This window comes from Erithacus rubecula, assembly GCF_903797595.1.
Source record: "Erithacus rubecula genome assembly, chromosome: 17".
Lineage (NCBI taxonomy): Eukaryota > Metazoa > Chordata > Aves > Passeriformes > Muscicapidae > Erithacus > Erithacus rubecula.
In genome coordinates, this window is record NC_136669.1 from 2,322,145 (window position 1) to 2,348,778 (window position 26,634).

The following is a 26,634-nucleotide window of genomic DNA, read 5'->3' on the forward strand; positions in this document are numbered from 1 at the left end:
CCCGGGGCCGATCCCATGGAGCAGCCGGGGCTCTGTGATCCCCAGGCCGATCCCAAGGAGCAGCCGGGGCTCTGTGATCCCCAGGGCCGATTCAAGGAGCAGCCGGGGCTCTGTGATCCCCAGGGCCGATTCAAGGAGCAGCCGGGGCTCTGTGATCCCCAGGCCGATCCCATGGAGCAGCCGGGGCTCTGTGATCCCCGGGGCCGATCCCATGGAGCAGCCGGGGCTCTGCGATCCCCAGGCCGGGCCGGTCCCGGGGCTGCTCTGAGGGGACTCTGTGATCCCGCACCGGCCCTTAGGGGACACTTGGCCGCCAGGGGGCGCTGCTCCCCCCGAGCCCTCGATTCTTGCGCGCGGGCCCGGTCAAGCCCCGCCCCCGCCGCCCCGCCCCACCAGCCGGTTGGTGGAAGCAGCCGTCAATCCGAGCGACGCCCCGCCCTCTCCAACCGTTCGTAGCGCTGCTTGATTGGCAACCGCGCTCCGCGGCTCTCGCGCCGAGCCTTCCCTCACCCTCGCTCTCCCTCTGCGGCGCGATTGGCTGACGCAGCTGTCAATCACGGATTAGCTCCATCCCAACCAGTGGGGCCGCCTCCTGAGCGCGGGGCGAGGTTTGATTGGCGCACCGGGCTGTCAATCAGCGGCGCGCCCCGCCCCGTCGCGGTCAGGTAGCCCGGAAGATGGCGGCGGCGGGGGCCGGTGGGGCTCTGTGAGAGGAGCGGCGGCGGCGCCGATGCCGCGGAGCCGGAGGGCGGCGGCTGCCGCGGGGGCTCCCCGGAGTCGCTGAGAACCTCGAGCCCCTCGTTCGGCGCCGGGCCTCGGTCCGGGAGCGGACGGCATGCGGCAGCGCGGGGGGCTCGGCGGGAGCGCCGGGCGGCGGGGGGGGCGGCGGCCCGCCGCTCCTCGGCCCGCGACACCTGCTCGGGCTCGTACTTGTGCTGTGGCCGCTGGCGGGGAGCGGCGAGGCGGCTCCGCTGCCGCCAGCAGGTGCAGGTGAGCGCGGGGAAGCGGCGCTGGGGGTGCGGCTCCGCGGCGGGGCCCGCCAGCGGCGGCACTGCGGGTTTCCGAGCCCCGTCCCTCCCCCGTGCTGCGGGCAGCGCTCCGCCGAAGCGTCGGGAAGGGCACGGCGGGCGGCTGGGGCTCCCCGGCTGTAGGTCACGGCTCCGCCGGTGCCATCAGCGATATCCCGCTGCGGATCGCTCGCACCCCTGGCACTGACCCACGGGCTCCTTCTGTCCGTGTGCTTACCGCAGACCTTCGTCCTATAGCGCTGCTCTTTTCGCCTGTACAGAGCTCGGCGGCATTTTTATTTTTCTGGTTTTGCCCGTGAATCACCGGGACTCCCGTTCCTGGGTGGAGGCTCTTCGGGGCAGACGGCGCTCCCCTGTTTTCCGGCCAGATTAGTCGGATTCTCCCCCCGCGCCCCCCCGGGCCGGGCTCTCTAAATAGTCATGTAGTTCACATTTATTTTTCTCCTATGTTAGGTAACGCTAAGGTCCTTCGATAACCCTGCTTATTTTCCTGTTTGTCTTACAAGCACTAACTAGACAATATGTCCTCGCAGTCATGGGAGTGACTGATCAGAGGTTTATTAGGACTCACGGGTACAACTATGCCTTTGATTCATTTGTATTGTTGCCGTTTCATTGGGACTTGCAAACACAACATTGTGTTGAGGTTGAATTTTGTTAGGGTTGGGTGGTTGGAATGTGTGCTGAGATTCCTTTCTAGCCTTGAGGAGTTGTACAGCTTAAGTAGACGAGATGTTGAGGGAGGAGCAGGAGCAGTGGGGAGGGAAAGATACGGAGCACAAAGATGAGGTAATTGCTGCTCTTCACACGAAGTATCAAAACTGGGAGTGGAACCCATACTTCCTTTATTTTCGGACCTGTGTCTCTTTCCCAATTTTTCCTTCCTAGAACATTTAGGAATTGTTCATAAGTCACTCCCTCCGTCAGCCTGCTTTTCCTATAAACTTCTGAAATTCTGTATTTTTAAGAGACTGAATCAGTGTGCCAGCTGCAGTACTGCTAAGAGAAATATTTATGATGTTGTGATATTGGGTTCATACAATATGGATGAGATATTGTAATTTTATACGTAGGTTTTCATTATATTTAGCCAAAGTATGTGTACATGGGATGTTATCTCAAGTTTAGCCAACTGTCCAGCTGCTCCCATGGGAAACCCAGTGAGCTCCAGGCAATGAAGTTGCTGCTTTCTCCTGTATCTTTGCCCATATAAGAGACAATGCATTTGGATTACTTTATTGATGGATATTTAATATTGAAACTTTAGGGCCTCATTAGGAACCTTTTTCAGTTTCACTGGCATCTTTTTTGCCAGGAGGACTTCCTCCTGACTGAAATAACATGTGCCTGGTGGGTTTGAGTGCAGCAGGTTCTTAGGCTGCAACGTGTCCTGCATCATCCCCTGTATGAGAAGCAGGAACCAGGGGGAGCTACAAAGGCTTTGTTTTTGTTTTTTCCTCTTCCTTTGAGTATCTTCCCAGTGGATGACAATGAGACTGGTTCAGCTTGAACCTTCTCTGTCATTCTAGGCAGGTTTTATAACCTGTCTGAAAACAAACCTCTGATGTTATTTTGCAGGGTTAAGAGTCATGGGTTGTATTTAAAAAAAACCTCAGCCATATTGTAAATGTCCCTCTTGTGTCCCATGACAGGTTGCTTTGATTTCCTCTGGTGGGGCTGGCAGGTGGTGGTGGGCTCCATTCTGGATCTTAACAATTTTTGCAGTTGATATGGCTTGAAACCTTGAGAAGAATTTAATGGGCTTTTCACAGAGTGATCAGTAACTGATTTCAAAATTACTTTAGAATCCCACAGTTCTTCACCTAGCAAGAATGGTTGCTACCTTGACAATGGAGAAACATTTTTATCTGTGTTGCTTGTAATAAGAAAGATGGGATCCACAAAAAAGGAGGAAAGCACCGGTAGTTATTGTAAGGAATTTTATAGACTATTTCATGGAGTATACCTATAATAAATTAACTTCTCCTTTGGGGAGGAAGCTGAAATGCTGCAAGTGGTAATGGGCAGGTTCTAGCAAGACTAGATTGGATTTGTTGTGCAAAAATGCTCCACTTTGTGGAAGTTTGCCAGGCTGAATGGCTGGGGAGCTGTCAGGTTCTCAGGGCCCTGATTGGAAGGAATGATGCTGCTCTTTTCAAGTGTGGCTTCAGAGTGCTGGCAAATGAAGGTATGCACTGATGAGGTGTTCTATATTTGTCTTGCATTTTTAATGTTGTAGTTCTAAACTAATTTAATATGGTTTTTATCCAACAATAAGGAGAGGCAATAAAGGAAATGGAACTGTTTCCCTGCTAAGGTTCATAGCAATTATTATGGGAAATATGAAAAATAATCTGTTGAAGATGCTACTGCCTAAAAATACTTCAACCAACTTAGATTTAATTTATTCTGCAAGTGGAAAAGAAGGATACTGATATGTACTGTAGTAGTTCTGAATTTAGGTTTTGACTTTATACTGGCGTTGAGAGCTGGGGCAGTTATGCTGGAAAGGAGTTTCTAGACTGAAGTGTTGAAGTTGTCTTGAGCCTTCAGAGAATTGGTGATTTTTCCCAAGTACATCAGCCTGTTGTGACTCCCACTGCCAGCTGTGTGGCTGAAGGAAGGACATTTGGGCATTTTCTGCAGCAGTGTTTAGCATTCAAACAGTGCATCACAAACTGCCATGGCTGCTTTACTGTGCTAAAGCTTTACATGTACATCCAGGCTCTCAGTTCTTGGATTTCCATACTTGACCTTAATTCCACTGAGCATCTGAATCAAGTGTGTGTAATGTCAGTGTTTTCATCATCTCTGTGCTCTATGAAGTATTTGCAAATACAAAGGGAGAGAGACTCAAAAATACTTTTATTATCCTGTAAAACTTGAACAGGTGGTAGCATTTTTAGCAGGTGTGTTCAATGTCAGAATTGTGATGAGTGCACAGTCTGATCAGTTGAAGTCAGGCAGCTGGACTTGGTGCCTGCATCATTGCATTTTGAGAACCTTGGCCTTGCAACTGGGTGGCCCAGTTGGGTGTCAGGGGCATGGAGTCCCTGCTGAAGGTCTTGGTCATGTAGGATCCAGGAAGAGATGATTAGAAGCTGGTATGTATTATCTATCCAGAGATGTTCATGTGGAGTGTCTCAATAAGCATGCAGCTGTATGAATCTGAAGTATCTAAATATTCAGTCAGCTGGCTTCAGATGGCAGGTTAAAACTTTGAGATTAGGTCACTTTTTTTTTTTTTTTTTTTTTTTTGTGTCAAGATGAGCTCTGTAATACATAAATACTCCTGGGAAAATTGTTGCTTTTGGATTGCTTTGGCTTGATGTTTTACTTGGACTTCTGTCAGACTGGGGCCAAATTGCAGTTGTGGCCTGTGGTTTGGTGCACTGTAAAATGTCTGTGACTCTTGCACATAAGAAAAGCCATTTTCTAAGTGTATGCAAGTTAGCAACTCAGATCACTGGAAGTTAAAAAAAAAATCTCTTGCTTTTGCAGTGGGAATTTTAATTGTATGTGCCTTTCATGGTAGTGATCTACTCTTCCTCTGCTTTCAAGCACTGAACTTGTGTACTTCTCCCTGTATTTATTTTTCTAGCTTCTGTCCCAGGTACTTAATAATCATAGAACTAGAGCTGGAAATTTGTCTTTTATATTCTGTTTCTATCTATGATTTTGACTCTGAGGTAAGAATCCAACCCTGACTTTGCCTGCAGGGATGTTCCATGCAAAGCTTTGTTCACAGGCTTGGTTTGCTTTCTCTGCCTGTGGCTGTAAAGTGTCTGGACTTTGCTACAACTAAAGGAGTCCTCATAGGATGAGGTCACTTTGTGAAGCAATTTCTCATGTCTTGAATGCTTGTGTGTATTTAATAATTCCTTCCTCAGGTATCATTGCAGTATATTAAGATAGCACTAATCAGAGGCTGTTATAAGGCTTGTTGTCACAGCACTGGGCATTGGTTTACAGGGCATTGTGCCCTGTAAAAAAAAAAAACAAACAAACAACCCCAAAACCCCAATTTTGTGAGATCCAACATTCTGGATAGGTAAATATGATTGGGAGTAATTTTCTGGATACTTGCTGTAGTCTGGTTTCAGTCACTATTCACACATGGTTTATCTGTGTGGGATGAAGGGACCTCAGGCAGTGTAATGCCAGAGCTGCAGAAATCACAGTTCTGTTTCAGTACTAACACTGCAGTTCTGCAGCAGAAGGACAGCACATGGAGTACTGGAGTGTTCCTTGGGTTTTATTTTGGGTCTGCCTTTTCTGTTTGGTCTGGGCTTTTAGTGTCTGGAGCTTGATACAGTTTTCAAAAGCTTCAGTGCTTTTGTTGTCCTGTGTGATCTCTTTGTTTTTATTGTACTGCTGTTATGAAAGGTCTTGAGCAATGTCTAGATACTAAAAATATTTTGTCAACTTTTCTAAGCAGAAATGTACAAAATGTGTCAGGATAGCCCTTCCTGTCTGCATGTGTGCTTTAGGCAGTGTCTGCAGCAAAGTGTTGTGCCATATATAGCTTAGGCAAGGTAGTGGTGGGAAGCACATTGTCAGTGAATTGTCTTCTGCTGATTTTCAGTAGGTGCTGTACAAAGTAGCACCTTGTCCAACACTGCTGCACTTACAAGAGTTTCCTTCCTGGTAAGAAAACATCACTGTAGTGATTTAACAGTGACATGACTCTTTTGGGACTAGCATTGCACCCTGAGATTCTTTGGTATGAAAGATGTGTAGAAAATAGTAACAGTAGATTTTTTTTTTTTTTAGTGCTGACTTAAGCTTTCAACCTGTAGACCAGATCCAGTTCTCCAAAAGCAGTCACTGACTCGATGGCCTGTCCTTCCCAGGGATCCTTTAGCTATGAATAGGGATGAGAAATAGATCTAATAAGCTCTGTTTACAAAATGCTGCTGCTTCTTTTCTTTACCTGCTTTTCTTAACCAAGCTGTACATTGGAGATTGAAAGGCATCTACTATAAAGTCAAGATTGTAGAAAAAGCATCACATGCAAGTTACATTTATGGATTTCTTTCCTGTGAGCTGAAATTAGTTTCTTTGAAGGCATTGTATCTTAATGGCTTGTGTTGCTATCAAATGGTAGGAGAAAGAGATACTGTTGTTTTGGTTTCCATACTGCAGATAATGCTTTTCTGGTGGTTGGAGATACCATGATATGTGATCATCTCATGCTACTTTGAATTATTGTGGTTGATCCTGTCTTTAAAAAAACAAACAAACAAACAAACAAAAAAACCAAACTGCAACTCCTGTGTCTCACTGTTGGAGAAATGGTATAGCAGATGAAAAAAAAAAAAGTACTTGAGCAGGAATTAACTGTCAAAACCAACATGTAGCAGTACAGAATAAAGTATGCTCAGCAGAATTTTGAGTGTATGTACATGTATGCACACACATGCAATTAAGAGTCAGTGATACATTTTCAAGATAATGTTACCCAGATTTTCCAGAAACACTGCCATGAAGGCATAAGGCACATAATTATTTAACATGGATATTTTTTACCTTGTCTTAAGATGTCTTTGTGCAAACATGAGATTCTAGCACTGAAACTTCAAACAGATCTCACTCTGTAAACACTTGAAGTACCAGCCTATATTTAGTCCTTATTAAAATTGAGCAGTATGCTGTTGTGTGAGTAATTCTCTGACATTACTGGGAAGACTTGTAGGATAATAGAATAAGGTCAGTAATGTAAAACTAATCCCAGCTCAGAATTTTGCTGTTGCTAACTCTTCAGCCAATATTCAGGCCAGGACAAGTGCTCAGAAAGCAGAGGATCAGAGCAGTGTTGAGCTGAGATGCTCTGGGAAAGTCCAGCATTGCCCTGGATATTCTTGCCTTAGGATACACAACCTGTGCTACCCTAACACACAAAGGGGATTTAAGCACATGTAGCAACTCATTTCAAGCAGGTTGTAAAAGCATTTAGGGGGAACATGGGATACAGTAGTTTGAAAAAATGTTGGCTTGTATACTGCAGGATAGACTCCTGTTCTTTTTAAGGACAAATGGGAGGACAGAGATAATTTGTCAAAAATTGTTGATGTAGAATTACACATCCAGTTGTGATATGAAGTCTCTAAGATTTCTTCTTGAAAATATTGTAACTTATTGCATAGGATGGTGATATTTCAAGGTCATGTGTCCACAAAACACACATTTAACTGTGCAACTGTAGAAATATATCCAGAACTCAAGATAGGGTGGAGAAGTGTCCAAGGGGTTTTTAATTGTTTCAATTCTGTATGAAATGGTCATGTTGCTGTCTTTGTTACCCTTACTTCTCATGGTTAATTGTTGTAAATAAGGAAAGCTGTTGGCTTTTTGGAAGAATTGTCTCTACATGTGCCTTGGCCTTTTATCCCACCCACCTGCCCCAAGAGGGACCTAATGAGGTTCTAGGGTAAGGCAGGGATTGTCATGGACAAGTCAAGTAGAGGGATGAAATGTCTCAATTTCTGTCTGGAAGAATATGGGAACAGACTTGTATTTGACTTTTTCCCCCACACTACTACTGAAAAATCTTGTCATTTTACTTGTGTCTTTCCAAATGCCAGACTGATTTAGGGCATGTGGCAAAATTCAGATTTAGCCAGGAAATTATTTTATTGACAAGTTGTTAGTTACTGCTACTTGTTTTCAGAAAGATCAAGTACAATTGTGCACAAGTAACTTGGATAATTGTAGCTTTAAACATTTGTGCTTTAGTTGAGTGTCTTTAAGTACTAAAAATCTGAATGCTAAAAAGTTCAGGTGTAAACTGAGAAACATAAAAGTTCCTTAAGCAGTGCTGTGTGTGGGTTCTTAGGGATTTGCTCCATGAAGGAACATTTCCAGTCTCTGCTTGTGATACTTTGGGCATTTGGAGCCATTTTCAGTTTCACTAAAGTGCTGCCATTGTGTTGAGGACAAATCAATGAAAATCTCTGAGATTTTGGGAATGTTTCTTCCTGTAGTACTGGTACTGTACTGCTAATGGCCATTCAAAGTAAAGGGCTGATTGGAATTTGGAATGTCTCTCACACTAAAATTCTCTTCATTTTATTTTCAAAAGAATGTCTGAAATGCAAATAACACTCCTTCAAAACTTCTGTTTGTGTGGATGTATCAGTTGAAGGTTGGTGACTTTTATGCCCTTCTAATATTGCATTTTAAAGCCCATTGTGATAAAGCATTGTGCAACTAAATAATGGTATTGCACCCATTTCTTCTGAAACTTCATCTTGAAAATGATGCTTTTTTTTGGCTCAGTTCTTAAATGGAGCAGAGCAGAATAAAATTGAGATTACAGGAATGTGGTAACAAATGGAATGTGCTTGCATTTGGTTGGGGTTTTTTGTTGTGAAATGGAGGAGTTGCAGTGTCTGTGCTTTACCTTGTTATACAAATCAGGTGTGCCTAAAATAATTTTGAATAGAGGTTTGGCTTAGTATTCTGCCTGTTACCTGCAGGCCACCTGAATTTGTAGGCCTGGTTCTGTCTATATGGTTTTGTGCTTATTAGTAGCAAACCTCTGAAGATTTCAGGGAGTAAATAAATGCAGGAGAAACTTTTTATGAGGGAAAGATAATGATCTGAATATGATTTGTGAAGAACTGGGTAGGAGTTGATAGCACTTTCCCACTTAATTGCTGGCATAAGAAAGAATGACAGCATTATTTAGGAAAGTTGGGATAGCTTTTAAGATCATATTTGTCAAAACTACTATAAATTAGAGTGATATTTTAAATGTGGTTGCTTTAATATTCGTTGAAAGCAGTGTAAGTAAACTGACAAAGTTTATGAAAGATGCCCTGGGTATAGGGAACAAAATTAGATTTGGTCATTCATTAGTATTTTAAAGACTGCAGTGTTCTGACATTGTGTCATAAAGTAGCATCTTAGTTCATGATCATATAATTTGAGTGTGTCCAAGAGACAGTTTAAGTGATTGCTGTCATGCTAGATTTGTGCTGGAAATAGTTATAGCTATTAGTGCCAGTTATATAGCTGCTCTTGAAAGGAAATGGGCTCTTGCTTATGCAGTGGGACTTTTGTTGCATAGCAACTACTGTGCTGAAAGCTTCAAATCAGATGCTCCCTTGAAGTTCACTGTGCCCTAATAATGCTTAATTTATCTGTGCCTTACGATGCCTTTATCACAGTAGTGAACGTCTTTTATGAGTGCACTCGGGAATGTCTGGAATATAATTTACTTTTCTTTTTCCCCTCAGCTTAGAAATGTGTGGTATCATGCATGTTTTAGCCCAGTTTTCTGAAGGTGGAAACCTTAATAATGTGATTACTCACATTGAACCACAGTCAAGAGTTGAAGCATCCTGGCCTTCCATAATCTGTAGAGGAAAGGCAAGCCCAGCATCCCTCATGTACAGGCAACTAAACCTGGTTCTGTGTTCTCCTGAGTGGAGGCTGTTGCTTGACAAGTAAACATAGATGGAATATTTGGCTAGTTGGCATGCTCATTACTTGTAATTAATGATAGCCAAGGATGCCATAGGTGGATGACATCAGGATGTTTGAGGGTGTTGTGGGCAGACTGGGAAATGGGATAGAGAAGGGAAACAGTCGTAGTGAAACAATAACTTGTTTGCTTAGGTGTTGCATTTAGTGGTTGGAGAACTGTCCTATGAAGAAAGGAGATTTAAAAGAAACTTAGGAAGGTATAGGGAATCCTGGCTTATAGAAGTTGCTTTGAAATATGCTTTGTATGAAAATAACATTTTCCAGCCCTTGAAACGTTGTAATAAATAGTGAGGTGTGTGTTCTCAGGTCTGAACTTGATCCTGGGAATGCTGATGCAGTTCATCATCCTTGTTTCCTCATGAGCCTGTTCGTGTACTTGCCTGTGTACAGCCTTTGGCTTCACATGTGCTGTGCTCAAATTTAGGCTTTAGTGAGGAACTTGCTTAGGAAATGGCATCTTGAGAGCTACTGAGGAATCTGCTTCAGTAGCTGCTAATTAAATATCTGCCTCAGCCAGGGCTTTGAATTTTTTATGATACCGTGTACTTCAAAAAAGTGGGTAAATAGCATAGATGTATTTAATCCTGTGATGCTCTGAAAGAATACCTGATTTTCTGTGTTGATAATTTAGCACCATCTAGATGCCATTTTGGGATGGAAGATGTGCTGGCACAGAGCTTTGCACAGCATTAAGTTGTGTTAACCTTGCAGTAACACACAGAGTGACACAGCTGCACTTCATCTCCTGCTTATTTTAATACAGCACTGATATAATCCAGCCTCTTCCTCTGCTTAAGTAGTTTGGATATACCAAAGCAAAGTAGCCTAGACTGTTTGTATTAGCTTACAGGAAGCCTTTTACTGTTGGCATCTTAAAGTATTTTTTAATCTGTTTGGTGGTTTCTTTCCTAAAGAACAGATTCTGGCTTCTGGGTAGATAGCAAGATGCCTTGTTACTGCATAGGGTTACAGTAAATATGCAGAGTTTTAAGCTGATCTGCTGAGTGAATCTAATAGCTTCTCCAGAATCTGGTATTAAGAATCTTAATTTCTGCAATAATTATGAAATTCTGTTTATTGGATTTTATCCAGGTTTATATTAAAACTATTCAATTTGCAATAATTTTTAATAGGTTTTTTAATTTCGGAAAATTCTGGTGTGATGACTTTATAAAATGGTTCTCTTCATTAGCTAGAATGGATTTCTTGCTGGTTGCTTTTTTCAATCAGCACCATAAAATAAATAACTGTAATTCCTTCATACTTCTACAATTTGCAAACAAAAGAGTGTATTAAACATCTTCTAGTTCCAAGTCATTTTCCTAAGCTCCAGTGAATTAATCATTGGATGGAAATAGTTGAAAAATGCAAACAAGGTTATACTGCAGCAGATTTTCAGCACTTTGTCACAAAGACCAGTTCCAATACTTAATCAGTAACTTCTGTCACTGAATATGTATTCATGCAAGCTATTAAAATAGCTTCAATTACATTAAATTTTTAGTCCAATTCCAGGTTGCCACAATGTAATACTTAATTTTACATTCATATTTTAAAAACTCTGCAAATTAAAAATAATACTTATTAATTATTATGTAAGAAATTTCAAAGTTTATCCAAACAGAGATGAATTCTGTAGTTCTTAGTAAGTGGCTCTTATTTGTGTGAGTCATCTGGAATGCTGTTCTGTAACTGTTGCAGAAACTTGCCCAGGGTAATTGGCATTTTTCTTGAATTAAAACTTCTGCTCATAATTTTCTATGTGAAAATTGCCTTGTGCTTTTGGAAGTGGAGGTGACTTCTATCTGAACAGACCATTAATGATTAGCTGCCTTTTCAAAGGTGATCTTTGCTTTAAAAAAAATAAATCATTACTTTCTCCAATTAATTGCTGCTCATTAACGTGATTTCATTTCTAGGGAATTCTAAAAGGTTTTAAAGGTTAGGCAGTAACTTAATGAACAGCAACAATATTTTTCTTTTCTGTGTTCTTTCCAGGACACTTTTTAGTAAAGCTACCTTTTGTTATTTGGTTTCAGTTAGTTCAAAGGAATTTCTTATATTTTATCTACAGCTGTATTATCTGTGTGTGTTTGTTACAGTAATTTAGCTAATTAATGACTTCACAGTATGTTTATATTTGCAGTTCAGGTAATTTTCAGTTTCCTAAGTAAGACTACTGAACATCTGGAGGAAGTAAACACAAGTCAGCTGTTCTCTTCTCTTTTTTACTTATTGATGCTTAGAAATGGAAAAATATCCCTTGTGTTACGTAGAAGACTTAATTTAAATAAATATAAATTGTTCTATTGAGAGTCCTCTTCAGGGGTACTTTGTTCTCTTCAGAATTATGAGCAAAAGCTGGTGAGTGGCCTCACATTGTTGTTGATCTGTGTTTGAGCAATGCTCAATATCTGCAGTGAAGTGTTCCCAGTCCCTAATGAGGTTAGAATGCCAAAGCTCTTGTGGAAATTACAAACAGAATCACTCGTTTGAAAACCTTCTATTTTTGCTAACTTGTATTTGTTTATTTGTTGCATTGATAATATTCCTAATTTTGCAGAAAAATGTCACCCTCTGGAAGTGTGCTGACACACTTCAACACAGGATTCTCATTATGCCAGTGTAGTCTTTACATGTAATTAAAATAAGTAAATATTCTGTAAGTGTTCAGTGGAACATGATGAAAAGCTTTTTCTGCAAATCTCTCCATTTTTGCAGTTTTTGGATGGTTTAAGAGATAGGTGGACAAGTTTGTGTGTCCCTTAACTAGTGATGAACTTCTGCTTTTCTTATTTTTGAGGCTTCATTTACACTGTGTCCTGTTGCCAGACATTCCCATTGATAATTCAAATGCTCTTGTAAAATCCAGTCAGTCCAGATCACCTGACATTGTTAAACTCTGGTAGTGATGTAATAGCTAAATATATTTTAATCAGATGTGGTCCAACTACTCCTCTGATCCCTGTGGCAATACCTGTTTGTTTCTTTTCTGTTTGAAAAGAAACAGCAACAACAAAAACAACTCCTTGAGATGTGTGCTCTGGTCTCCTAGGGAACCACATGCCTTTGTTCTCTACTGAAAATGAAAACAGGGATGAAAATATGTTTAATACCCCTGGCAATAACTTAAGGTTTTTCTAAAATGCCATTTGAGGCTTTTGATCCTGTGGGTAATAACCTGACTTTATCTCAGGAAATGTGCTGTGGAATGTTTATATATAAAATTTTGGAAAATTGTTTGGAAGTGTTTGTAAAACAACTAGAAATCTGAAGTTCTTGAAATGAAGACAAATCACCTAGTGAATCACAAGGAAGAGAAATGGTGTGGAGCTGATTTACATCCACTGCACCTGTGACAGCAACTTGTGTGTTTGGCTGCCTGTCACAAATGTATTAATTGATAGAGTACTGTTCTATAATGATATTTGACATTTGTGTGCAGTTCAGGTGAGGATTTCTTCTAGCTGCCTGTTCTTGTAGGTCAGGTGTTTTAGCTAATGGGAAATGTCTTCCAAAAGAGCAAATTTCTACTCTGTGTTTGGATACTTGTATACATTTATTGACTGGGAACAGAATCCCAAGGCTTGGTGTTATCACTGTTCATCATAAACTTCACTAAATCACATTGGCTGAGGCCTCTTGGCTGGAATCAAGTCAGTCCAGAATGGTGCAGGCAGGTGATGAGGCACAGATCTATTTTGCCAGTTTGTCCTTTCTGTTCAATCTTCTTAGGTTTGATCACATCCATGAGATTAAATGTTCAGACTCCCATTTTAAAACAAATGCAGGTGGATAATATGTTTTGAAGGAACTTCTCAGGGTGCTAAATGTATTTATATAATGCTGCATCCATGTTTATTTCTAGGAGAAGGAGCTGCAGCTGAAGTTCCCTCATCTTTTGTGATTCTGTCTCTGTGCACTCTGGTAGTCCTGATCATTCTGCTGGCAAACTGTGTCTCCTGCTGTAAAGACCCTGAGATAGATTTCAAGGTAAGACCTGAAGTTATCAATGTGTGTACAAGTGATGTTCTCAGCTGCATCCAGAACTTCTAATTAATTGTGCTACTACTCTGCATTGTCACTGTACATCCTCTCTTCTGAATCAGCCAGTGAGTATATTCCTACTGTGGAGTACTGATACAGCTGTTTATTTTAACTAATTGCTCCCTGCTGCAGTAAGGATCTTTAATGCCTTTTCAAAATAATAACTAGCTATCAGGACCAGTAGTAAAAGTTGCACCTTTGAGACAATTCTGCTGTAAAGAACCTTTTTGTTGGTTTTCTGTGTTTTCTTTTGTTTAGGACACTCCTGTCAAATAAGAATACTGAAGATGCAAATGTAGCAAAACAGTTGAGAAATTGTCACCATAGAATTGTTACTTCTGGAACATTTGTAATCAGTGTTCCTAAAACTGAGATTTGCTCTCATTTTTACATGGGCAATACTTGGCCTCAGCAGTTCATGATAATTCATTCAAAGCCAGGGCTGCATTTAAATTAAAAACATAACAAAGCAAAAAAACCAACAACACCAACAAAGCCCAAACCACCATACCCACAAAAACCCAACTTAACAAAAACCCCTTGATTATGGAGAGCAGTGCTTTGATCTCTTTAAGAGAGCAATTAATGGAAAATAAGGAATGGAACATGAATGTCTGTCACTATCCTTGGAAGAAAACTAAGCTTCCTTAGCAGTGCTCATTCAAACTGAAAGAAATGCATTAGTGCTTATTTAAAGGCAAGGATCAGCTTGTTTACTAAGACTTCTTTTGTTTAGGAATTTGAAGATAACTTTGATGATGAAATAGATTTTACACCTCCAGCAGAAGATACTCCATCTGTTCAGTCTCCAGCAGAAGTGTTTACTCTTTCAGTTCCCAATATTGCTTTGCCAACTCCCTCCCAGTTTCCATCTCGTACAGGTAAAATACTGGTTTTCAGTGCAAAAACAAAAGTAGGCATTTTCAGTGTCTAAAATGGAGTGTGGCTGATTGTTTGACTTTAATAAATAAATTCTTACAAATTTCCATAAACTGAGCCAATGTATTTTGTAGGGTAAAGGATAAAAGGGGAAATACTACTTCTAAGATCTTAACCTGTGGCAGGATAAGAGAGTTTAAGAGAATAAAACTGCCTTAAAGCTTCCTCTCTAGATTGCTGTCATTGTCTGGGTTTGAAGTACTCTGGAATCTGTGACTTCTGGCCTTTTCTGGTTTTCTTCATGGCTAAGTTGTCATTGGATTTTAACCACCACCTCTCAGAAGAAAGAGTAAATCCTTTACTTGACAGCAGTGCTACTGCTCAGCTGCATCACTTTCTTGATGGCACTGTAGGCTATTTGTGTAGTAAATGAGCATTTAGGTTTCATCTCCCTGTGTGGAGGGGTTTGGAATGTATTCTTTTGTAAAAAGAAACTTAAGTGTCTTATCATATTATAAGCAGAGTTTAGCCTAAAGTAATTAGTCTCATATTGTGCTATTTCACAGAATTTTCCATACTACTTGTTTTGCTTGATCATTAGATGTTCAGAGAAGTTTTTAGTAAAATCCCTGTAGAAATTTCAAGAAACTGTCAGTGTGACTTTAATACAAATGACACAGTTGTACAAATGACTCAATATTTTAAAGAGCTGGGAAAAATTATGAGTGAAAAAAGTTTTATGTCAGCTCTTCTGTTTAGCCATAATGGTTAAAATGAAGTGTTTTACCAGAAGTAAGGCAATGTGCCTGAGTACTTGGCTAAAATGTGGTTGCACTGCTGTGGCCTTCACCATGCTTAGGAGCACACTGACAGTGAATTATACAGCTCTGGCTCTTCCAGTACAAGAATACTGCTCTGAATGTAGTTTATGGAAATAAATTGTGGGCTAGAATTCTCAGACAAGAAAAGGCTTTGTTTATATCAATTAGTGTTCCTAACCAGTTGGGCAGCAGAGGGATCAACACTGCTGAATCTCTTCTGGGGTGAATGAGGTCTGCCATTGTTACTGCCCATCCTCTGCCAAGATCTGGGTTTTCTTTTCTGTCCTCCTCTCTGGGCTCTTATGTGAAGTATTTTTAGTTGAAAAATGTCCTCCTTCCAGATGGTAGTTACAAGTAGGGCAATTGGGCTGAAGAATAAAGCAGCAAAACCTTCTCTCTTAAAATGGTAACTCTACATAACTGTAAATGTTAAGATGTACAATGAGTTTTGTCTTGGGTTTTTTTATTTTATTTACATAGGAGACTTTTGTAGTTAGGTTATTTTCTCTACACAGCTACAGGCTGTAATACACTTTTGTATTGGAAGCAGAACTTAGCCTCTTTGCTTTCTGTGAGTATGTTAAAAACCTGTAAGTTCACATTTCACCAGAACAGTTGCTGTGGTTTTGTTGGGGGTGTGTTCTGGTGGAGTTTACTAAAGTTTCACTTGAGTGCTGTTATCACAACATTACCTTCCTACTTTGTGTACATCTGGGCAGGGTTTGGTGCTGAATGTGTGCACCCAGCTGGGGATAAGTCTTGTAGAAGCTTGCATTATTTCCTCAGCAGTGCTAACTTTGGCCATCTGAGTGGTTTGATATGTGTCACCTTTGTTTCCTTGTGTGACAGATGGATCAAAGTCTCAAGTTGCACGTCAGAGTCTAAACTACATCCAGGAAATTGGAAATGGCTGGTTTGGAAAGGTGAGGAGTTCTCTCTTCATATGGCACAGATTGAGGCTTATTCCCAGCTGGCTAGGCCTCTGTATTTACTTTAAAATGGTACTAAAAGAACCCAACACCCAAAAAACAAAACAAACAAAAAACCCAAAAACAACAACAAAAAAAACCAAACAAAAAAACCCCAACCAACCAAACAAAAAAAACCCACATAGAAACATTTAAATTAAAATTAGATATTTCCTTGCATGCATTTTTTAGCTGTAATCACAGCACTGATATGTGCTTTTAAAATTTACCTGTAGATTCTTACTAGAGACTGAGACATTTCACTTCAATGGATTTGATTTAATACACTCCTGTTTTTACTGATTCTTTTTTTTTTTTAAATTAAGTAAATAAGTGATCTTCACTAGGAAACATGTTGTCTGGAAGCTGATGTGTAGATCAGTTTCAAGAGTTAAGTATGTGTATTTAATTATCAAAGTTCTGTTTGTGTTTGTAAAAAAGCCAGAACATTTTTCCTGCAGCATGTTTTTAGTTCTTGTTTTTCTTTGCAGGAAGACTACAAATGTTTTTTTCCCCCTCTGATTAAAGGCACCATCTCTCTTCCAGGTTCTCCTTGGGGAGATCTACACAGGCACTAGTGTAGCAAGAGTAATAGTGAAGGAGTTAAAGGCAAGTGCAGGTCCCAAGGAGCAAGAACAATTCTTAAGAAATGGAGAACCATATTAGTAAGTAATATTTCACAGCTTTGTTCTGCTGCAGATAAATTATGGCTGTTTGTTCAGTGTTATTGTCTCTACTTGCCATCCCATATAACTTGTTTGTCTTTTAAAATGTGATGTGCACTCAACCCAAAGTGAGCAAAAGTTGTGTTCACATAGTGTGCTGTGCCTTGCATGGATGTGCTGTAAAAGATTGGTCAGTGAAGAGCTTTCTCTTCTTGGTGCTTTTTGATGTGCTGGCTATATTTGAATTTAGCCTTATGTTATTGGCAGTTGCCAGAAGAAATTTTGTACCTTCTGCTGCATTGGCAGAAGTGGTTTTGGAGCAATTTAGGAAAAGTAACTGATCTGGCTGGGAACTAACCCAGCTAAAAAAGGGTTTATGTTTTAGCCAGCTCTGTACCTTGATGTAGTTCATGAGTTGCATGCTTTTATTTTTGGTATAAGGGTGGTGGGAGGATGGGTGTGACTCTCATGTGGCAATCCTGGCTTTTGTGGGTTTTAAATCCTCTGTTTTGGCTGCTGTCAGTGATAAATTTCAGCAGTAGTTACAAAGTAGTTACAAAGGTACAAATGGAATCCGTGGCTTATGGTACTTGCACCTTCTGTTCCTGCCACCCCCCTCCAATATTATGTGTTGAAACTTCTGGTAGGGGTTTCATTGTGTTGCATTCTGCTGTGATCTTCCTGGCTTTAACTGTATTTTTTCACTCCAGCATTCTTCAGCATCCAAATGTTCTCCAGTGTATTGGGCAATGTGTGGAAGCCATTCCTTATCTCCTAGTTTTTGAGTTCTGTGACTTGGTAAGTGCAGTTTTGCTACTGCAGAATTTTCTTTTAAACTCAGGTGCAAAAATCTGCTTCTAGTTGCTTCAGGCAATTTAAATTAATTAGCATGAACTTGAGTTTTTGGAGAAATATCAATTAATCTGTGACCTTAAATAACTATATTTTTCCATGCTGCTCTTTTGCTCAATTGTATTAGCTGTGGTAAATTAATGAGGCAGAATTGCTGATAAAATCCTTCTTTTCCAAATGGAAGAAATGCTTGAACTTTTTAAGTGACTGATCAAAGTGAAATGTTCTGGGTTTGTTAACAATTATAAACTCTGTGCCTAAGGTTAACAGAAGGTTTTTCATAGTTTTTCAATGTAGAAATAGAATACTACTTACTGGTTTTTAAACTTGCTGTTCAAATTGTAGTTTCTTATAGAGGTTTCTGGAAAGAGAGTTGGATTTCATAGAGCCTATCAGATATATATCCAAATCAGATTTAATTGCTGCCATGTTTTCAAATAGTTATGTGATGTAATCCAACTTTAAATTTGAAGATGAAATAGCTTTTAAAGATTGCCCTACTTTAGGTATACAGGAAAAAATAATATCCTTGTTTGATGCCTGATTATTTATGCCAGAAGTTGTCATGATCCTGCAGAGTAATCTGGAAAGGATTTTACTTAAGGGGATAGAATAGATTTTCACTTTAACTGGGGGCAGTAAGCTTGACAGTTAAAGTGGTAGTTTTACAAATTTGAGTGTAGTTAGGCAATTTCTTTGGAATGGAAAATAAATGTCTGTGCTCATTATTCTATTCCAAGTGAACTAAAACTTGGTTTTAGAAAACTATATATTACAGACAGTTAAACATAATGTATTAAAGTCTAACTCACTTAAAGAGCTCTTACTTGGTAGAGCTGAGTATCTCCTGGACATGATGGTATTTTTGTCATTTTGCACACAAATACTCAGGGGCTGGGCAGGCAGGATAATGTTCCCTTTGCAGTTTGATGCAGAGACTGGGCCAAGTGAGCAGCTCAGTATCTGTGTACATCATTAATTTTTGTGTTCCAAGGCTGGAGTGGGAGGTGGCAATGTTGGAGTAAATGCAGAGAAGGAACAGGAAGGAAGGAATTTGAAGGAAGCATGATGAAATAGAAGATATGGCTAAATAGGTTTTTTTAGCAAAAAGGTTTTTAAGGGAGTGTCAGAAGATTTTTGTCACTGCAGTTGGAATGGCAGTTATTTGGATTTTTTTAGACTTCTAATTATCTATATCAAAGCTCCTCTTGCACTTTTTTCCCCTGAAATTGGGTGAATTGGGGTGCACAGAGGTGCTTCCAAAACACAGGGTGTGATTCTTCAGCAGAAAAAGCACAAGGGCAGCTGGAATTTGAGTGGTTGGCTAAAGGTTCCAGTGTCTGTGGTGACAATTTGTTCAAATGGGAAGGATGAGAAACAAGGTCCTGGTCAGCTGTCAGTGGTTTAATTTTTAGCTAAAGCTCTTTCCCTTATGTTATGGTGGCTCTATGTATGTCCAGCAAAGTAAACTTATTTTAATCCTTTGTACTTTTGTGTTTAAGAATTCAATAGTTCTGAATAAACATGGCAAAAAAGATGAGCTGTGTTGGATAGGAGGTTTTAATATCTACAGGTGACAAGTTCTTTTGAGGCTCATGTGGCTGTGTTGACCTTGTTTAGCAAATGTGGCATACTAAGTAACAAAAAATGTGGCTGTTCTGCTGACCAGCACAGTCTGGAGGGTACAGAGGTTGTTTTATTCAGACTCCTTTAAACTCACAGCCTATCACAGTGTGTCCTCCTTTTGCTACTTCTCTTGCTTGGGTTTGTAGCCTTTTTAGGGCCAGTTGACCTTGTCTTGGCTGCTCAGGCAGCCCTGTTGGATTATCAGTTCCCAGGCTCCTTGGCATTGAAAGGTCTTGATCAGAGGCACTGGAAACTGGTGCAGAGAAACCAGAGCTGTCAGGGTGGCAATGCTGAATGTCAGGCAGGCTGGCTGACTTGTTTTTTTGGCTACAGAAACTCCTGATACATTTCTGTTACACAAGGTTGCTGGTAGGCTCTGCAAGAACTGCTTTGGTTAACATTTAGTCTATTTTACAATGTAATCTAAGTTGCTTTGTATCCCTTGCTTTGCAGAGCTGGGAAAGAAGTCATCAGTTAGACATTAGTGATTAAAGGCATTAAATTCTATGCTTTGCTTGTGTTAAAATTATTTATAAAATAGTAAATATAACAAGAAATGCTCTAAAAGGTCTCACAGCCCCTTTCCCTGTATTAGTTGATTTGTATGTTGGTGCAGTTTGCTATGAATAGTTAACTGTTCACTGTTAAACATTGTAGAATGATGCCAAGTTAAAAATAGTGGTAGCTGTCTTATTAACTTTAATATATTACTCAGCTCTGTGCATGGCCAGCATTTTGTCAGCACAGCAAATCCTCTAATGGATTGACATAATTTATGAGTAAAAGGAAAGTTATTCAAATGTGGAAATTGCATGTATATTGTGAGGCTGATTTGCCTATCAAATTCTTAGAGAAATTCTTCAAGTCTTGCAATTCCCTGGGCAGATGAGATCAGCAGGATGCAGTATTTGCCTGTAGCTTACTTTAAGGATGTTGCTGTTAGGGGAAGGTGTCTGCTTGCAGTGATTGGTTCTTTTTTTAATTACTGCCACTTGAAAGCATGTTCTCATCAAAAAAGAATCTTTGCAGTGAAAACTTCTTCATCAAAGAGTTCAGTGAATCTATTTAATGATTATGGTCAATATGGATATGAGCCAAAGAGCAGATTTATCAGTGGTGTGTGGTTTAATAATAAAGGGGGAATGTGACACTTTATGACAACTTGTTAGAATGTGTTCAGTAGACATAATTTGATAACTGCTTCACATTTTTAAAACCATCATCAGTTTTAAAACCATCAGTGTATTCTGGTTAGAAAGTCATGGCAGCCATTTAGATGTTCAGATGAACCCAGTATGGAATTTGCACAAACAAAAAGCTGCTGAGGAGTACTGTGCCCCCAGCTTCTGGCTGGTACAGAGAAAAGAGATGTTAAAACTTACTAAAATGGCTGAAGTGAGAAGGATGGGAAGAAAGGCAAAATTTAGTTCTTCATGGAATCCCATGAGAGGAGGGAAAAGGCAGAGTGGCAGAGGAGGTTGGAGAGAAATAGAGCCTTCCTCAAGCATGATTGAGCTTTTTATATTTAGATGTCTCTGCAGTGAATTTTGCAGAACTGCATTTATTCAGATATATATAACCTTTGATATTTACTGTGTTAAAAAGTCTGTCAATAAAGGGCCATTTTGTGGCTCTCAAAATAGTGCAGGGATAATGTTGCTGTGTTGCTGCTGTCTGCTTTTAGGCAGGGAAGCATCATAGGATAATTCAGGCTAGCAAGGAGCTCAGGAGGTCTCCAGCCTCCTGCTCAAACAGTATTGTCCTCAGGTCAGACTGCATTTCTCAGGACTTTGTCCAGCTGAATCCTGAAAATATCCACAGATAGAAACTGCCTGTTCTTTCTGGGCAACCTGCAATTCTGTTCATGTCCTTTTGTGAAAAACTGTTTTCATTACATTAATGTGAGCATTTTCACCCCAGTTTGGTGCAAGCCATGTCCTTTTAATGCAATACCAAAAATCCCTATTTTATATTTTTAACTTTGATTGCAGCTTTAATTAGACCAGAATGGAAACATGGAACCAGTATGTTTCAAGGTGTGGGTTTAATAAAAGTTGGTTTTCCCACAAAAATATGTGCCTACATGAATAATTTACTAAATAAGGGATGTCACACAGCACTGCTGTTACTAATGCATTTTAAAATTATAAAGTAATTCCTGTGTGCATTTCAGGCATCCTAGGAACTTAATCCACCTGGGACAAGCCCTAAGCAAGCAGTTGCTGTTTGAATGAATGACAGTTTTAGAGTTTGACTTTGTTCAGGCTCTTGCTGCCACCTACAGTCAGCTCAGCTGGGTGTTTGCATTCCTTGGGCTCTGCCATTTGGAACCTGCCTGTCTTATAAACACTGTTCCTTTCCTATTTATTTGGAACTCTGCTCTGGCCCAGGATTTGGGATGACAGTGGGCATGGACAGAGCCCAGGAGCTGGTGAAACAAGTTGTGATATATGTTGTGCTGTCTCAGTACAGAAGTGTCTTTAAAATAATTTGCTTTCAGAAAGTCTGTATTTTAAATAACAAAAGTACAGGATTGCTGAGTTAAAAGTCAGACTGTAAGAAAATGAACAACATGGCATAAGAAACTTGTTCTTTTTCCTTGCTTGGATTCTCTTGCTACATAAGCCTTCCTTTTCCTGAATGTTTGGACAGTATTAAATTATTTTCCTCTATTTCAAAGCTGTTCTTTTTTTAGTAATTTATTGAGTGCTTCTATGGACTCATTAATTATGTGTCTATTTCTCAGCATTGTCTGGGTCCAGTAAAACTGCTTCCATCATCACAATTCTCTGACTGGAATGGGCTGTATTACCATTCTTTTTTTATAGAAAGCTCTGGTGATCTGGCAATGTCTGAAACTCTTTTCTAGCTCTCCCTTCCAGCTCCTTACAAATTCCAGACAGACAGCTTTGCTGATTTAGAGCTCTTGAAAACTCATCTTATTTAAAAGCAGAGGCTCATCAAACTGGTTTTTTAATGGAAGTTATTAATACATGACAGGTTTTATGTGGCAGTCTGATCTAGAATGTTAATTACTAAATGATTAGATTAAAAACCCTTAAGAGCAATACCATATGCCTTAGATGACTTTAAGCTCCTTTATGGAGACTGGAAACTTGAGGAGCATTATTTTATTGTGCATAAATGCAGTAAATAAGTAATGTGGTCATTTGGATCTTCATTAAAAATAAATTTTTCATACTCAACCAACATATAAAGCTAATAAATATCTTCAACTTCTTTTACAGGGTGACCTGAAAACTTACATCAGCAATGAGCAGGAGCACATGAAAGGAGAGTCTCAGACAATGCTGCTGCAGAGAATGGCGTGCGAGATCGCTGCTGGCCTGGCTGTGATGCACAAACACAACTTTGTGCACAGGTGGGCTCTGAAATCCATCTGGGGCTTTTTATTCAAATCCAGGGGTGTTGGAGACTGTGTTTCCACATGTGGAAGTGTGAGGCAGGAAGGTGTGATGCTGATGAAGGTGCTCATTGAGTGCAGTGGTGTATTCCAGCTCCACCTGCCTGGAAGCTGATCACATGGAGCTGTTTGATGAATTCATGGCCAAGTCAAATTAATTTTGTTTGTTGTGGAGGGAGGGATGTTAAAATTTAATTAGAATGAATCTTACCTGCTGTGAATTTTTATTAGATTGTGGAAATTTAGAACTTCTCTTTGGTAATGTTACTTGTGTTACTAAAAAGGGAAAAAAAATACCCTTTCTAATGCAGTAAGGAGGAAGCTGAGTTTAGAGGGAAAATCTGACTGAAAGGGGTATTCTCTCACTGAATTGTTGTTCATGTAACCTTTAAATCTTCACTAAAGGAGGTAGTTGGATTTCAAAGTAACCATGCTAGAAGAAGAATCTTCCCATTGGGGGAAATGCTGGATTTATTTTAAATTAACATTATTATTTTTAATTAAATTTAATATAGCCAATACTGAAAGAATGGTGGTAGTTGCAAAAGGCAGGGAAAATTTATTCATTAAACAAATTGCCCAGAAAAATACTTTTTTTTTTTTTTCTTTAAATGTGAAGGTGCTAAGGAACTGGAAGTCATTAACATCTAAAATGACTAAAATATTAAAGAGTACTTATTCTCCAAATGTGGCTTACCTGATGAAACCTTGGGTCACAAGACAGTTACTTAGTCTGTTCTCTGCTGCAGAACCAGCACTTGCATCACCCTTTCAGCAAGTCAGGAACTTGTGTTGGAGCTTATCACATCTTTCTGCTTAGGGAAGGCAGAGACCTTGTGTTCAGGGAGAAATGAACTCTCAAACCTAAGTCTGAAAAGGTGCAGGGTTTAAAACAGCAGCAAAACCCTGAAAAAAACCCCAAAGCCTGGACTCAGCTGGTGGCTGATGAACAGAGCTCTTCTCTTACCCCATGTAACAATTCCAAATGACCTGAAGGTGATACCAGTTGTACCTGTCTAATGGAGGGACCAGTTTCTTGTCTTGCAGCAGCATGGCTCTGTAGATATTAAATTTAACAGTACATTTTCAGTGAAATTCAGATAAACTTGGTAAATAATTAATCTGTGGATCTGCAAGATTCTCATTGTAATGTTTACTTCTAGCAACACTATCCTGATGCTGTCAGAGTAAGTGGTAAAGCTCCAGCATCAGTGATTTTGTTGTTAGTGGTAAATTCAAGCAGCCAACATTTTTTTTTCTTCCAGGATATTTATTTAAATAGCATAAAACAATCTGGCAAGCTCTGGGACATACTTGAAGGTTATAGATGTGTTTCTGACCTGTGTAGTTCAATTACTCTGCAAAGGAAAACATCCTCATCTTTCTTTGTAGCAGACAAGCTGTGGCTTTGACCATTTGTACTTCAGAGACTTTTTTAAGCCAGCAGAAGCAAAGGTAGAGTTCTTCCAGGGCACTTAATTTCCTGGTCCCCTCTGTGAAACTGAGGAGTGAAATATTTGAGCAATTAGTCTGCTGAGCTCTTTGCTGTCACAGCCACAGTTCCAGGTTCATTAAACTTGCATAAATTTCTGAGTTTGCATGATGGGTTTCCTAAAACTGCTTCTTTGCATTATTGCAGCAGCACTGCTGTTTCATGAGTATTTGTGGTCTGGTTTATGGTAGAGACTAGAAACAAATTCTGTGTTTGTTTGAAGAGCTTTGTGATTTGTTTATTGGAGGACTTCTATGAAATACATTACTTTTTGTGATGGTCTTTTTCAAAGACTGTCTGTAGTGTAGTTCTGGTTCATGTGTAAAATATGGAATTGTTACTTAAGGAACTAAACTGTAGATGCAAGATATTACTGGTTGCTCAGTGTCATATTATAAATTGTTATTTAAACCTGATCTGTATTGCTGATAGATTCTGTTTATGAGAATTAAAATGCAAGCCATGCAGTGATAGGTATGAAGAGGGATGACATCACTGTAGCATGTGAGCAGCCCACATAATCTCCATGAGAGGACTGTGAGCAGAGTGAAATAACTGCCTGTAAATCCTGTGTGTAGTTTAAATGCTGAAGAGTCTACACCACTGCTCTAGAGAAGTGACTGCAGCTTGAACTGTTTTATACAGAGCAGCATAATAGTCTAGGGTTTTTTTAATGTGATTGCCTTGTCACTGTGTTCAGTTTTCTTTGGATTCCAGATTGCAGAATTGCTTAGCTCTGGCTCTAAACAGATTCTCCTTTGAAGCAGTGGGAGTGCCCAAGGGAAATCACAACCTTTTGGCACAAAAGAAATCTTGTCCAATAAGTCCTCTCTAAGGAGAAACCCTATTAGTGTTTGTTTTTTCTGGAAGTGATGAATGTTTGTATAGAACTGTAGTGGCCACAGTATTCCAGTGAGATATGGAATCAATTGCTGGCATGTGTAGGTTCTGAAACTTAATAAAAACATAAGCAACAATAAAACTCTTATTGTTTGGTATAGGCCACAACTGCACTTTAGAAATTATTCTCCCTATACCTGGGTTTGCACTGCATATGAGTTGGTCTTTCAGAGTGCATGGACTGGTTTAATTTCCTCAGAAGAGGATGAGAAAGGAGCTGCAGGAGCTCCAGGAGCACAGCCACCCTTGCAGGAGCTTGCCTCAGCCTTGAGCAGGATGCAGGTCCATGGGAGCAGCCCCCAGCTGGTGCACAGAGGATTGCTGAGGTGGATCTAGAGTGGGTTCTCAATCCTTAGCACTGCTTTGTGTTGCTGGTCTGCTCCTGTTACTTGCAACCTGGAACTCTGCTGAGTCCTTGATTTTTAGATTCTAAGTTTTTAAAAAATAGTTTTCTTGGTTTTTCATTTGGTACTTTGAACTGTAACTACAGAAGAATTGTCACTTCTGTTGTCTGAATTTGCATTGGACTTCTCCTGGCTTGTCTCACTGTTCATTTGTTTGCATTTGCAGTGACTTGGCCTTACGGAATTGCTTCCTGACATCTGATTTAAATGTCAAAGTAGGAGATTATGGAATAGGATTCAGTAGGTACAAGGTAAGTTAATCTTGTCAGGGACCACTTTTTAATGGATTTGGGGGCCAGGTTACAACAAGCATGCTTGAAAGTTGTAAACTGATACTAGATTGTTCTTTATTTGAATAATGAACTTTCAAAGTATTACTGGCAAATACCTGTAGCAAGTTCATGTACCACTATAGGTACTTTTATAGAGATTAGAGGTTTTGCTTTGAGAATCTTCTAAATCTTCTCTTTTTTGGCCCTATTTACAGTAGTGCTACAATATGAACAAACTAATTTTAATGTGTTTTAAGGACACATTTGAAAGAAAAGTTCAAATTTATTAATGAAAACATTAAAAATATTAAAATACATCAAGAAAGTGAAATGTTAAAGACATTAATTAAAACATTTTGTAAGTACCAAACCTTAAATGAGAAATTGGCATTCAAGTTTCTGCTATGCAGTGACCAGTGAATGAATTTCCTCCATAGCATTATTCTCTGCTCCTTGGGGAAAATGGGATTTTTTTTTTATTTCTAATTTTTTACATAGGCATCACATAAAAAAATATATTGAGGGAAGGACTATCACTGGAAGTTGATCCAATGTATGTTCAGCCTTTTTATGTTTTATTTTTTTCTTCATTTTGATCAATAATTTAGGAAGATTATATTGAGACAGATGAGAAGAAACTTGTTCCTCTACGGTGGACTGCACCTGAGTTAGTAACAAGCTTTCAAGACAGGCTGTTATCAGCAGAGCAAAATAAATACAGTAACATATGGTATGTAGAAGATTTCAAAAGATTTCAATGAGGGAT

At 39.7% G+C, this 26,634-nt stretch overlaps 1 protein-coding gene across 1 annotated transcript in view; it reads left to right on the top strand.

The window, feature by feature from the left end:
• The first annotated feature begins 523 nt into the window (after positions 1–523).
• The window catches only part of LMTK2 (lemur tyrosine kinase 2), a 38,249-nt gene continuing 12,138 nt past the window's right edge, over positions 524–26,634 (top strand). Inside the window, 10 exon segments of the mRNA XM_079320845.1 lie at positions 524–877; positions 879–990; positions 13,387–13,511; positions 14,302–14,446; positions 16,115–16,188; positions 16,780–16,898; positions 17,609–17,696; positions 22,625–22,758; positions 25,763–25,847; positions 26,477–26,598. Coding sequence (XP_079176971.1) covers positions 836–877; positions 879–990; positions 13,387–13,511; positions 14,302–14,446; positions 16,115–16,188; positions 16,780–16,898; positions 17,609–17,696; positions 22,625–22,758; positions 25,763–25,847; positions 26,477–26,598 — 1,046 coding nt within the window. The 5' untranslated portion in view covers positions 524–835.